At 55.6% G+C, this 14,644-nt stretch overlaps 1 protein-coding gene across 9 annotated transcripts in view; it reads right to left on the reverse strand.

The window, feature by feature from the left end:
* paplna (papilin a, proteoglycan-like sulfated glycoprotein) overlaps window positions 1-14,644 on the reverse strand; it is a 420,656-nt gene that overhangs the window by 259,661 nt on the left and 146,351 nt on the right. For all 9 annotated transcript variants that reach the window (XM_073040502.1, XM_073040509.1, XM_073040506.1 and 6 more), the window contains one exon: window positions 8,944-9,070. In XM_073040502.1, the coding sequence (XP_072896603.1) occupies window positions 8,944-9,070 (127 nt within the window). The remainder of the gene's footprint in view (window positions 1-8,943; window positions 9,071-14,644) is intronic.

The following is a 14,644-nucleotide window of genomic DNA, read 5'->3' on the forward strand; positions in this document are numbered from 1 at the left end:
AATGAGAACGTGGACCCTGGATGAGAACATTGACCCTGGATCAGAACATTGACCCTGGATGAGAAAATGAAACGTGGACCCTGGATGAGAACATTGACACCGGATGAGAACACTGACCTTGGATGAAAACATCGATCCTGGATGAGAATGTGGAACGTGGACCCTGGATGAGAACATTGACCCTGGATGAGAATGTGGAACGTGGACCCTGAATGAGAACATTGACCCTGGATCAGAACATTGACCCTGGATGAGAATGTGGAACGTGGACCCTGGATGAGAACATTCACACTGGATGAGAACATAGACCCTGGATGAGAATGTGGAACGTGGACCATGGATGAGAACATTGACCCTGGATGAGAGTGTGGATCCTGGATGAGAATGTGGAACGTGGAACCTGGATGAGATTGTGGAACGTGGACCCTGGATGAGAATGTGGGCCCTGGATGAGAACATGGAATGTGGATCCCGGATGAGAATGTGGAACGTAGACCCTGGATGAGAGTGTGGAACATGGACCCTGCATGAGAACGTGGACCTGGAATGAGAACATTGACCTGGATGATGAGGAACGTAGACCCTGGATGAGAGTGTGGACTGTGGACCCTGCATGAGAACGTGGACCCGGAATGAGAACATTGACCCTGGATGTGAATGTGGGCCCTGGATGAGAACATGGAACGTGGATCCCGGATGAGAATGTGGAACGTGGACCCTGGATGAGAATGGGGAATGTGGACCCTGGATGAGAATGTGGACTCTGAATGAGAAAGTGGACCCTGGATGAGAAAGTGGGCCCTGGATGAGAGTGTGGAACGTGGACCCTGAATGAGAATGTGGACCCGGAATGAGAACATTGACCTGGATGATAATGAGGAACGTGGACCCTGGACGAGAACATTGACCCTGGATGAGAACATTGACGCTGGATGAGAATATTGACCCTGGATGAGAATGTGGAACGTTGACCCAGGATGAGAATGTGGAACGTGGACCCTGGATGAGAATCTGGAACGTGGACCCTGGATGAGAACATTGACCCTGGATGAGAATGTGGATTGTGGAGCCTGGATGAGAACATTGACCCTGGATGAGAACATTGACCCTGGATGAGAATGCGGAACGTGGACCCTGGATGAGAACGTGGGCCCTGGATGAGAACGTGGACCCTGAATGAGAATGTGGACCATGGATGAGAATGTAGACCCTGAATGAGAACATGGACCCTGGATGAGAATGTGGAATGTTGACCCTGGATGAGAATGTGGAATGTGGACCCTGGATGAGAATGTGGAATGTGGGCCCTGGATGCGCACGTGGACCCTGGATGAAAATGTGGGTCCTGGATGAGAATGTGGGTCCTGGATGAGAATGTGGAACGTGGATCCTGGATGAGAACATTGACCCTGTATAAGAATGTGGAACGTCGACCCGGGATGAGAACACTGACCCTGAATGAGAACATTAACCCTGGATGAGAATGTGGAACGTGGACCCTGGATGAGAACCCTGACCCTGGATGAAAACATTGACCCTGGATCAGAACATTGACCCTGGATGAGAAAATGAAACGTGGACCCTGGATGAGAACATTGACACCGGATGAGAACACTGACCTTGGATGAAAACATCGATCCTGGATGAGAATGTGGAACGTGGACCCTGGATGAGAACATTGACCCTGGATGAGAATGTGGAAAGTGGACCCTGAATGAGAACATTGACCCTGGATCAGAACATTGACCCTGGATGAGAATGTGGAACGTGGACCCTGGATGAGAACATTCACACTGGATGAGAACATAGACCCTGGATGAGAATGTGGAACGTGGACCATGGATGAGAACATTGACCCTGGATGAGAGTGTGGATCCTGGATGAGAATGTGGAACGTGGAACCTGGATGAGATTGTGGAACGTGGACCCTGGATGAGAATGTGGGCCCTGGATGAGAACATGGAATGTGGATCCCGGATGAGAATGTGGAACGTAGACCCTGGATGAGAGTGTGGAACATGGACCCTGCATGAGAACGTGGACCTGGAATGAGAACATTGACCTGGATGATGAGGAACGTAGACCCTGGATGAGAGTGTGGACTGTGGACCCTGCATGAGAACGTGGACCCGGAATGAGAACATTGACCCTGGATGTGAATGTGGGCCCTGGATGAGAACATGGAACGTGGATCCCGGATGAGAATGTGGAACGTGGACCCTGGATGAGAATGGGGAATGTGGACCCTGGATGAGAATGTGGACTCTGAATGAGAAAGTGGACCCTGGATGAGAAAGTGGGCCCTGGATGAGAGTGTGGAACGTGGACCCTGAATGAGAATGTGGACCCGGAATGAGAACATTGACCTGGATGATAATGAGGAACGTGGACCCTGGACGAGAACATTGACCCTGGATGAGAACATTGACGCTGGATGAGAATATTGACCCTGGATGAGAATGTGGAACGTTGACCCAGGATGAGAACATTGACCCTGGATGAGAATGTGGAACGTGGACCCTGGATGAGAACATTGACCCTGGATGAGAATCTGGAACGTGGACCCTGGATGAGAACATTGACCCTGGATGAGAATGTGGATTGTGGAGCCTGGATGAGAACATTGACCCTGGATGAGAACATTGACCCTGGATGAGAATGCGGAACGTGGACCCTGGATGAGAACGTGGGCCCTGGATGAGAACGTGGACCCTGAATGAGAATGTGGACCATGGATGAGAATGTAGACCCTGAATGAGAACATGGACCCTGGATGAGAATGTGGAATGTTGACCCTGGATGAGAATGTGGAATGTGGACCCTGGATGAGAATGTGGAATGTGGGCCCTGGATGCGCACGTGGACCCTGGATGAAAATGTGGGTCCTGGATGAGAATGTGGGTCCTGGATGAGAATGTGGAACGTGGACACTGGATGAGAACGTGGACCCTGGATGAGAACTGAACCCTTGGTGAGAATGTGGACCCTGGATGAGAATTGAACCCTGGGTGAGAATCTGGACACTGAATGAGAACTTGGACCCTGGATGAGAATGTGTAACGTGGACCCTGGATGAGAACATTGACCTTGGATGAGAAAATTGACCCTGGATGAGAACATTGACACTGGATGAGAACGTGCAACGTGGACCCTGGATGAGAACGTGGACCCTGAATGAGAATGTGGAACGCGGACATTGGATGAGAACGTGGAACGTGGACCCTAGATGAGAATGTGGGCCCTGGATGACAATGTGGAATGTGGACCCTGGATCAGGATGTGGAATGTGGACCCTGCATGAGAACGTGGACCCTGAATGAGAATGTGCAACCTGAATGAGAACGTGGACCCTGGATGAGAACATTGACCCTGGATGAGAATCTGGAACGTGGACCCTGGATGAGAATGTGGACCCTGAAAGAGAACGTGGACCCTGGATGAGAAAGTGGGCCCTGGATGAGAGTGTGGAACGTGGACCGTGCATGAGAACGTGGACCCGGAATGAGAACATTGACCTGGATGATAATGAGGAACGTAGACCCTGGATGAGAGTGTGGACTGTGGACCCTGCATGAGAACGTGGACCCGGAATGAGAACATTGACCCTGGATGTGAATGTGGGCCCTGGATGAGAACATGGAACGTGGATCCCGGATGATAATGTGGAACGTGGACCCTGGATGAGAATGGGGAATGTGGACCCTGGATGAGAATGTGGACTCTGAATGAGAAAGTGGACCCTGGATGAGAAAGTGGGCCCTGGATGAGAGTGAGGAACGTGGACCCTGAATGAGAATGTGGACCCGGAATGAGAACATTGACCTGGATGATAATGAGGAACGTGGACCCTGGACGAGAACATTGACCCTGGATGAGAACATTGACGCTGGATGAGAATATTGACCCTGGATGAGAATGTGGAACGTTGACCCAGGATGAGAACATTGACCCTGGATGAGAATGTGGAACGTGGACCCTGGATGAGAACATTGACCCTGGATGAGAATCTGGAACGTGGACCCTGGATGAGAACATTGACCCTGGATGAGAATGTGGAATGTGGAGCCTGGATGAGAACATTGACCCTGGATGAGAACTTTGACCCTGGATGAGAATGCGGAACGTGGACCCTGGATGAGAATATGGAACGTGGACCCTGGATGAGAACGTGGGCCCTGGATGAGAACGTGGACCCTGAATGAGAATGTGGACCATGGATGAGAATGTAGACCCTGAATGAGAACATGGACCCTGGATGAGAATGTGGAATGTTGACCCTGGATGAGAATGTGGAATGTGGACCCTGGATGAGAATGTGGAATGTGGGCCCTGGATGCGCACGTGGACCCTGGATGAAAATGTGGGTCCTGGATGAGAATGTGGGTCCTGGATGAGAATGTGGAACGTGGACACTGGATGAGAACGTGGACCCTGGATGAGAACTGAACCCTTGGTGAGAATGTGGACCCTGGATGAGAATTGAACCCTGGGTGAGAATCTGGACACTGAATGAGAACTTGGACCCTGGATGAGAATGTGTAACGTGGACCCTGGATGAGAACATTGACCTTGGATGAGAAAATTGACCCTGGATGAGCATATTGACCCTGGATGAGAACATTGACACTGGATGAGAACGTGCAACGTGGACCCTGGATGAGAACGTGGACCCTGAATGAGAATGTGGAACGCGGACATTGGATGAGAACGTGGAACGTGGACCCTAGATGAGAATGTGGGCCCTGGATGACAATGTGGAATGTGGACCCTGGATCAGGATGTGGAATGTGGACCCTGCATGAGAACGTGGACCCTGAATGAGAATGTGCAACCTGAATGAGAACGTGGACCCTGGATGAGAACATTGACCCTGGATGAGAATCTGGAACGTGGACCCTGGATGAGAATGTGGACCCTGAAAGAGAACGTGGACCCTGGATGAGAAAGTGGGCCCTGGATGAGAGTGTGGACTGTGGACCCTGCATGAGAACGTGGACCCGGAATGAGAACATTGACCCTGGATGTGAATGTGGGCCCTGGATGAGAACATGGAACGTGGATCCCGGATGAGAATATGGAACGTGGACCCTGGATGAGAATGGGGAATGTGGACCCTGGATGAGAATGTGGACTCTGAATGAGAAAGTGGACCCTGGATGAGAAAGTGGGCCCTGGATGAGAGTGTGGAACGTGGACCCTGAATGAGAATGTGGACCCGGAATGAGAACATTGACCTGGATGATAATGAGGAACGTGGACCCTGGACAAGAACATTGACCCTGGATGAGAACATTGACGCTGGATGAGAATATTGACCCTGGATGAGAATGTGGAACTTTGACCCAGGATGAGAACATTGACCCTGGATGAGAATGTGGAACGTGGACCCTGGATGAGAACATTGACCCTGGATGAGAATCTGGAACGTGGACCCTGGATGAGAATATGGAACGTGGACCCTGGATGAGAACGTGGGCCCTGGATGAGAACGTGGACCCTGAATGAGAATGTGGACCATGGATGAGAATGTAGACCCTGAATGAGAACGTGGACCCTGGATGAGAATGTGGAATGTGGACCCTGGATGAGAATGTGGAATGTTGACCCTGGATGAGAATGTGGAATGTGGACCCTGGATGAGAATGTGGAATGTGGGCCCTGGATGCGCACGTGGTCCCTGGATGAAAATGTGGGTCCTGGATGAGAATGTGGGTCCTGGATGAGAATGTGGAACGTGGACACTGGATGAGAACGTGGACCCTGGATGAGAACTGAACCCTTGGTGAGAATGTGGACCCTGGATGAGAATTGAACCCTGGGTGAGAATCTGGACACTGAATGAGAACTTGGACCCTGGATGAGAATGTGTAACGTGGACCCTGGATGAGAACATTGACCTTGGATGAGAAAATTGACCCTGGATGAGCATATTGACCCTGGATGAGAACATTGACACTGGATGAGAACGTGCAACGTGGACCCTGGATGAGAACGTGGACCCTGAATGAGAATGTGGAACGCGGACATTGGATGAGAACGTGGAATGTGGACCCTAGATGAGAATGTGGGCCCTGGATGACAATGTGGAATGTGGACCCTGGATCAGGATGTGGAATGTGGACCCTGCATGAGAACGTGGACCCTGAATGAGAATGTGCAACCTGAATGAGAACGTGGACCCTGGATGAGAACGTGGACCCTGGATGGGAACATGGACCCTGGATGGGAACGTGGACCCTGGATGGGAACATGGACCCTGGATGAGAACATTGACCCTGGATGAGAATGTGGAATATGGACCCTGGATGAGAACATCGACCCTGGATGAGAATCTGGAACGTGGACCCTGGATGAGAACATTGACCTTGGATGAGAACATTGACCCTGGATGAGCATATTGACCCTGGATGAGAACATTGACACTGGATGAGAACGTGGAACGTGGACCCTGAATAAGAACATTGACCCTGGATGAGAACGTGGACCCTGAATGAGAATGTGGTCCCTGGAGGTGAATGAGGAATGTGGACCCTGGAGGAGAATGTGGAATGTGGACCCTGGATGAGAATGTGCACCCTAGATGAGAATGTAGAATGTGGACCCTGGATGAGAATGTGGAACCTGGATGAGAATGTGGACCCTGAATGAGAATGTGTACCCTGGATGAGAATGTGGAACGTGGACCCTGGATGAGAACATTGACCTTGGATGAGAAAATTGACCCTGGATGAGCATATTGACCCTGGATGAGAACATTGACACTGGATGAGAACGTGCAACGTGGACCCTGGATGAGAACGTGGACCCTGAATGAGAATGTGGAACGCGGACATTGGATGAGAACGTGGAATGTGGACCCTAGATGAGAATGTGGGCCCTGGATGACAATGTGGAATGTGGACCCTGGATCAGGATGTGGAATGTGGACCCTGCATGAGAACGTGGACCCTGAATGAGAATGTGCAACCTGAATGAGAACGTGGACCCTGGATGAGAACGTGGACCCTGGATGGGAACATGGACCCTGGATGGGAACGTGGACCCTGGATGGGAACGTGGACCCTGGATGAGAACATTGACCCTGGATGAGAATGTGGAATATGGACCCTGGATGAGAACATCGACCCTGGATGAGAATCTGGAACGTGGACCCTGGATGAGAACATTGACCTTGGATGAGAACATTGACCCTGGATGAGCATATTGACCCTGGATGAGAACATTGACACTGGATGAGAACGTGGAACGTGGACCCTGAATAAGAACATTGACCCTGGATGAGAACGTGGACCCTGAATGAGAATGTGGTCCCTGGAGGTGAATGAGGAATGTGGACCCTGGAGGAGAATGTGGAATGTGGACCCTGGATGAGAATGTGCACCCTAGATGAGAATGTAGAATGTGGACCCTGGATGAGAATGTGGAACCTGGATGAGAATGTGGACCCTGAATGAGAATGTGTACCCTGGATGAGAATGTGGAACGTGGACCCTGGATGAGAATGTGGGCCCTGGATGAGAATGTGGACCCTGGATGAGAATGTGGGCCCTGGATGAGAATGTGGGCCCTGGATGAGAGTGTGGAACGTGGACCCTGGAGGAGAATGTGGAATGTGGACCCTGCATGAGAATGTGGACCCTGAATGAGAACTGAACCCTGGGTGAGAATGGGGACCCTGGATGAGAATTGAACCCTGGATGAAAATGTAGACCCGGGATGCGAACGTGGACCCTGAATGAGAATGTGGACACTGGATGAGAACTGAACCCTGGGTGAGAATGTGGACCCTGAATGAGAATGTGGACCCTGGATGAGAATGTGGACCCTGTATGAGATCTGAACACTGGGTGAGAATGTGGACGCTGAATGAGAACGTGGATCCTGGATGAGAATGTGGGCCGTGGATGAGAACTGAACCCTGGATGAGAATGTGGACCCTGGATGAGAATGTGGGCCCTGGATGAGAACTGAACCCTGGATGAGAATGTGGGCCCTGGATGAGAATGTGGACCCTGTATGAGATCTGAACACTGGGTGAGAATGTGGACCCTGAATGAGAACGTGGATCCTGGATAAGAATGTGGGCCCTGGATGAGAACTGAACCCTGAATGAGAACGTGGATCCTGGATAAGAATGTGGGCCCTGGATGAGATCGTGGGCCCTGGATGAGATCGTGGGCCCTGAATGAGATTGTGGACCCTGGATGTGAATGTGGGCCTTGGATGAGAATGTGGGCCCTGGATGAGAATGTGGACCCTGGATGAGAATGTGGATCCTGGATGAGAATGTGGATCCTGGATGAGAATGTGGGCCCTGGATGAGAATGTGGGCCCTGGATGAGAATGTGGACCCTGGATGAGAATGTGGACCCTGGATGTGAATGTGGACCCTGGATGAGAATGTGGACCCTGGATGAGAACGTGGCCCCTGGATGACAATGTGGACCCTGGATGAGAATGTGGACCCTGGATGAGAACTGAACCCTGGATGAGAATGTGGACCCTGGATCAGAAGTGAACCCTGGATGAGAATGTGGACCCTGGATGAGAATGTGGAATGTGGACCCAACATGAGAATGTGGACCCTACATGAGAATGTGGACCCTACATGAGAATGTGGACCCTACATGAGAATGTCGTCCCTGAATGAGAATGTGGACCCTGGATGAGAATGTAGAACCTGGATGAGAACGTGGAACCTGGATGAGAACGTGGAACCTGGAGGAGAACGTGGAATGTGGACCCTGGAGGAGAATGTGGAATGTGGACCCTGGATGAGAACGTGGACCCTGGATGAGAATGTGGAATCTGGATGAGAATGTGGACCCTGAATGAGAACGTGGACCCTGGATGAGAATGTGGACCCTGGATGAGAACGTGGACCGTGGTGCACGGCATCTGTGGGAAGTGGGCAGAGTGCTATCATGCTGGATACAGACTCACCGTTTAGTCCTGGGGCAGCTCTGGGGATTGCAGGTTTTGTTATTGCTGGGCCGGACCTGTTCTCGGCACAGGTAGTCGGGATATGCCTCGTCATCAATGGTGCAGAAGACCAGTCTGGTCTGGAAGCCTGCATGTGGCAGAAAACGGCAGACAGCAACATCAGGGTTGACACAACATCCCAACAGTTGTTCCAAACACAGAACAAAGGCATTCACTCAAGCAGAGGCAGAGACAGAGCATGTTGTCTATTCATTAAGGCACAGTAGGAGTCTGTATCTACACACACCTTTCACTATTACTGTGAAAGAGGATACAAATAGTTTTTCCAAATATACGAAAGGGCAGGAAAAGAGAGGAAAGTGACACCAGAAAAGTGTTAAAGGGGAACAAAGACAAACTCAATCCAGTATCAGTCTTCACTGTGGAAGACAATAGAAATTTGAGATCATCGGGGGCAGAAGTGAGTGTAGTCACAATTACTAAAGGGGAATTGCTTTGAGAAGCTGTAATTTCTGAAGGTGGACGAGTCACCTGGACCAGACCAACTACACCCTAGGACAATGAAAATGGTAACTGAAGAGATGGGTTGACATTAGTGATCTTTCAAGAATCACTAGATTCTGGAATGAATCCAGCGAACTGGAAAAGTGTAGATGTCACTCAACTTATTAAGAAGGGAGGGAGGCAACAGACAGGATATTATAGGTCAGTTAACTTGACTTCAGTGCTAAATAAGATGTTGGAGTCCATTGTTAAGGATGAGGTTTCAGGGTATTTGGAAGCACATGATAAAATAAGGCAAAGTCAGCATGGTTTCCTTCAGCGAAAATCAGGCCTGAAAAATCTACTGGAATTCTTTGTGGAAATAATAAGCAGGATAGACAGTCAGTGGATTTGCTTACTTGGATTTCAGAACACCTTTGACAAGGTACCACACGAGGCAGTGAAACAAAAGCCCATTGACTAACAGAAACAATACGTGCATGATGGGCAAAAGGAAAAGAGTGAGGGCAGGCGAAGCCTTTGCTAGCTTGCTGCCACTGATGAATGGAGTTTCACAGAGGTAGGTGTTGGGCAGAGGCTACTTTTCATGTTATATGCTAATATTCTGAATGATGGAATTAATGGCTTTGAGGCCAGGTTTGCATATGATACCAAAATAGGGAAAGGGGCATGTAGTGTTGAGGAAACAGGGAGTCTGTGGAGGGACATGAAGTCTGCAGAGGACAGGGAGTCAGCAGGGGGACGTGGAGTCTGCAGGTGGAAGAGGAGTCGGCAGGGGGACGTGGAGTCTGCAGGGGGACGTAGAGGCAGCAGGGGGTAGTGGAGGCAGCAGGGGGACGTGGAGTCTGCAGGGGGAAGAGGAGTCAGCAGGGGGACGTGGAGTCTGCAGAGGGACGTGGAGTCTGCAGGGGGACGAGGAGTCAGTAGGGGGATGAGGAGTCAGCAGGGGGATGTGGAGTCAGCTTGGGGATGAGGAGTCTGCTGGGGGACGTGGAGGCTGCAGGGGGAAGAGGAGTCGGCAGGGGGACGTGGAGTCAGCAGGGGGACGTGGAGTCAGCAGGGGGACGTGGAGTCTGCAGGGGGACGTGGAGTCAGCAGGGGGACGTGGAGTCTGCAGGGGGACGTGGAGTCTGCAGGGGGAAGAGGAGTCGGCAGGGGGACGTGGAGGCAGCAGGGGGACGTGGAGTCTGCAGGGGGACGACGAGTCAGCAGGGGGACGTGGAGGCAGCAGGGGGTAGTGGAGGCAGCAGGGGGACGTGGAGTCAGCAGGGGGACGTGGAGTCAGCAGGGGGACGTGGAGTCTGCAGGGGGACGACGAGTCAGCAGGGGGACGTGGAGGCAGCAGGGGGACGTGGAGTCTGCAGGGGGACGACGAGTCAGCAGGGGGACGTGGAGGCAGCAGGGGGTAGTGGAGGCAGCAGGGGGTAGTGGAGGCAGCAGGGGGACGTGGAGGCAGCAGGGGGTAGTGGAGGCAGCAGGGGGTAGTGGAGGCAGCAGGGGGACGTGGAGGCAGCAGGGGGTAGTGGAGGCAGCAGGGGGACGTGGAGTCAGCAGGGGGTAGTGGAGGCAGCAGGGGGTAGTGGAGGCAGCAGGGGGACGTGGAGTCAGCAGGGGGTAGTGGAGGCAGCAGGGGGTAGTGGAGGCAGCAGGGGGACGTGGAGTCTGCAGGGGGACGTGGAATCTGCAGGGGGACGAGGAGGCAGCAGGGGGACGTAGAGGCAGCAGGGGGACGTGGAGTCAGCAGGGGGACGTAGAGGCAGCAGGGGGACGTAGAGGCAGCAGGGGGACGTGGAGTCAGCAGGGGGACGTAGAGGCAGCAGGGGGACGTAGAGGCAGCAGGGGGTAGTGGAGGCAGCAGGGGGACGTGGAGTCAGCAGGGGGACGTGGAGTCTGCAGGGGGACGTGGAGTCTGCAGGGGGAAGAGGAGTCGGCAGGGGGACGTGGAGTCAGCAGGGGGACGTGGAGTCTGCAGGGGGAAGAGGAGTCAGCAGGGGGACGTGGAGTCAGCAGGGGGACGAGGAGTCTGCAGGGGGACGTGGAGTCTGCAGGTGGAAGAGGAGTCGGCAGGGGGACGTGGAGTCAGCAGGGGGACGTGGAGTCTGCAGGGGGACGAGGAGTCAGCAGGGGGAAGAGGAGTCAGCAGGGGGACGAGGAGTCAGCAGGGGGACGTGGAGTCAGCAGGGGGACGTGGAGTCTGCAGGGGGAAGAGGAGTCAGCAGGGGGACGTGGAGTCAGCAGGGGGACGAGGAGTCAGCAGGGGGAAGAGGAGTCAGCAGGGGGACGTGGAGTCAGCAGGGGGACGTGGAGTCTGCAGGGGGACGAGGAGTCTGCAAGGGGGACGTAGAGTCTGCAAGGGGGTAGTGGAGGCAGCAGGGGGAGGAGGAGTCAGCAGGGGGAAGAGGAGTCAGCAGGGGGACGTGGAGTCAGCAGGGGGACGAGGAGTCAGCAGGGGGAAGAGGAGTCAGCAGGGGGACGTGGAGTCAGCAGGGGGACGAGGAGTCAGCAGGGGGAAGAGGAGTCAGCAGGGGGACGAGGAGTCAGCAGGCGGACGTGGAGTCAGCAGGGGGACGTGGAGTCTGCAGGGGGAAGAGGAGTCAGCAGGGGGACGTGGAGTCAGCAGGGGGACGAGGAGTCAGCAGGGGGAAGAGGAGTCAGCAGGGGGACGAGGAGTCAGCAGGGGGACGTGGAGTCAGCAGGGGGACGTGGAGTCAGCAGGGGGAAGAGGAGTCAGCAGGGGGACGTGGAGTCAGCAGGGGGACGTGGAGTCTGCAGGGGGACGAGGAGTCTGCAAGGGGGACGTAGAGTCTGCAAGGGGGTAGTGGAGGCAGCAGGGGGAGGAGGAGTCTGCAGGGGGACGATGAGTCTGCAGGGGGACGTGGAGTCTGCTGGGGACGAGGAGTCTGCAGGGGGACGTGGAGTCTGCAGGGGGAAGAGGAGTCAGCAGGGGGACGTGGAGTCAGCAGGGGGACGTGGAGTCTGCAGGGGGACGAGGAGTCTGCAAGGGGGACGTAGAGTCTGCAAGGGGGTAGTGGAGGCAGCAGGGGGAGGAGGAGTCAGCAGGGGGACATGGAGACAGCAGGGGGACGTGGAGTCTGCAGGGGGACGAGGAGTCAGCAGGGGGTAGTGGAGGCAGCAGGGGGACATGGAGACAGCAGGGGGACGTGGAGTCAGCAGGGGGACGTGGAGTCAGCAGGGGGACGTAGAGGCAGCAGGGGGACGTAGAGGCAGCAGGGGGTAGTGGAGGCAGCAGGGGGACGTGGAGTCAGCAGGGGGACGTGGAGTCAGCAGGGGGACGTAGAGGCAGCAGGGGGACGTAGAGGCAGCAGGGGGTAGTGGAGGCAGCAGGGGGACGTGGAGTCAGCAGGGGGACGTGGAGTCTGCAGGGGGACGTGGAGTCTGCAGGGGGACGTGGAGTCTGCAGGGGGAAGAGGAGTCGGCAGGGGGACGTGGAGTCAGCAGGGGGACGTGGAGTCTGCAGGGGGAAGAGGAGTCAGCAGGGGGACGTGGAGTCAGCAGGGGGACGAGGAGTCAGCAGGGGGACGAGGAGTCTGCAGGGGGACGTGGAGTCTGCAGGTGGAAGAGGAGTCGGCAGGGGGACGTGGAGTCAGCAGGGGGACGTGGAGTCTGCAGGGGGACGTGGAGTCAGCAGGGGGACGTGGAGTCTGCAGGGGGACGAGGAGTCAGCAGGGGGAAGAGGAGTCAGCAGGGGGACGAGGAGTCAGCAGGGGGACGTGGAGTCAGCAGGGGGACGTGGAGTCTGCAGGGGGAAGAGGAGTCAGCAGGGGGACGTGGAGTCAGCAGGGGGACGTGGAGTCAGCAGGGGGACGTGGAGTCTGCAGGGGGAAGAGGAGTCAGCAGGGGGACGTGGAGTCAGCAGGGGGACGTGGAGTCTGCAGGGGGAAGAGGAGTCGGCAGGGGGACGTGGAGTCAGCAGGGGGACGTGGAGTCTGCAGGGGGACGTGGAGTCTGCAGGGGGAAGAGGAGTCGGCAGGGGGACGTGGAGGCAGCAGGGGGACGTGGAGTCTGCAGGGGGACGACGAGTCAGCAGGGGGACGTGGAGGCAGCAGGGGGTAGTGGAGGCAGCAGGGGGTAGTGGAGGCAGCAGGGGGACGTGGAGGCAGCAGGGGGTAGTGGAGGCAGCAGGGGGTAGTGGAGGCAGCAGGGGGACGTGGAGGCAGCAGGGGGTAGTGGAGGCAGCAGGGGGACGTGGAGTCAGCAGGGGGTAGTGGAGGCAGCAGGGGGTAGTGGAGGCAGCAGGGGGACGTGGAGTCAGCAGGGGGTAGTGGAGGCAGCAGGGGGTAGTGGAGGCAGCAGGGGGTAGTGGAGGCAGCAGGGGGACGTGGAGTCTGCAGGGGGACGTGGAGTCTGCAGGGGGACGAGGAGGCAGCAGGGGGACGTAGAGGCAGCAGGGGGATGTGGAGTCAGCAGGGGGACGTGGAGTCAGCAGGGGGACGTAGAGGCAGCAGGGGGACGTAGAGGCAGCAGGGGGTAGTGGAGGCAGCAGGGGGACGTGGAGTCAGCAGGGGGACGTGGAGTCTGCAGGGGGACGTGGAGTCTGCAGGGGGAAGAGGAGTCGGCAGGGGGACGTGGAGTCAGCAGGGGGACGTGGAGTCTGCAGGGGGAAGAGGAGTCAGCAGGGGGACGTGGAGTCAGCAGGGGGACGTGGAGTCTGCAGGGGGACGTGGAGTCAGCAGGGGGACGTGGAGTCTGCAGGGGGACGAGGAGTCAGCAGGGGGAAGAGGAGTCAGCAGGGGGACGAGGAGTCAGCAGGGGGACGTGGAGTCAGCAGGGGGACGTGGAGTCTGCAGGGGGAAGAGGAGTCAGCAGGGGGACGTGGAGTCAGCAGGGGGACGTGGAGTCTGCAGGGGGAAGAGGAGTCAGCAGGGGGACGTGGAGTCAGCAGGGGGACGAGGAGTCAGCAGGGGGAAGAGGAGTCAGCAGGGGGACGTGGAGTCAGCAGGGGGACGAGGAGTCAGCAGGGGGACGTGGAGTCTGCAGGGGGACGAGGAGTCTGCAAGGGGGACGTAGAGTCTGCTGGGGACGAGGAGTCTGCAGGGGGACGTGGAGTCTGCAGGGGGAAGAGGAGTCAGCAGGGGGACGTGGAGTCAGCAGGGGGACGTGGAGTCTGCAGGGGGACGAGGAGTCTGCAGGGGGAAGAGGAGTCAGCAGGGGGACGTGGAGTCAGCAGGGGGACGTG

This window comes from Hemitrygon akajei, chromosome 3 (genome assembly GCF_048418815.1).
Source record: "Hemitrygon akajei chromosome 3, sHemAka1.3, whole genome shotgun sequence".
NCBI lineage: Eukaryota > Metazoa > Chordata > Chondrichthyes > Myliobatiformes > Dasyatidae > Hemitrygon > Hemitrygon akajei.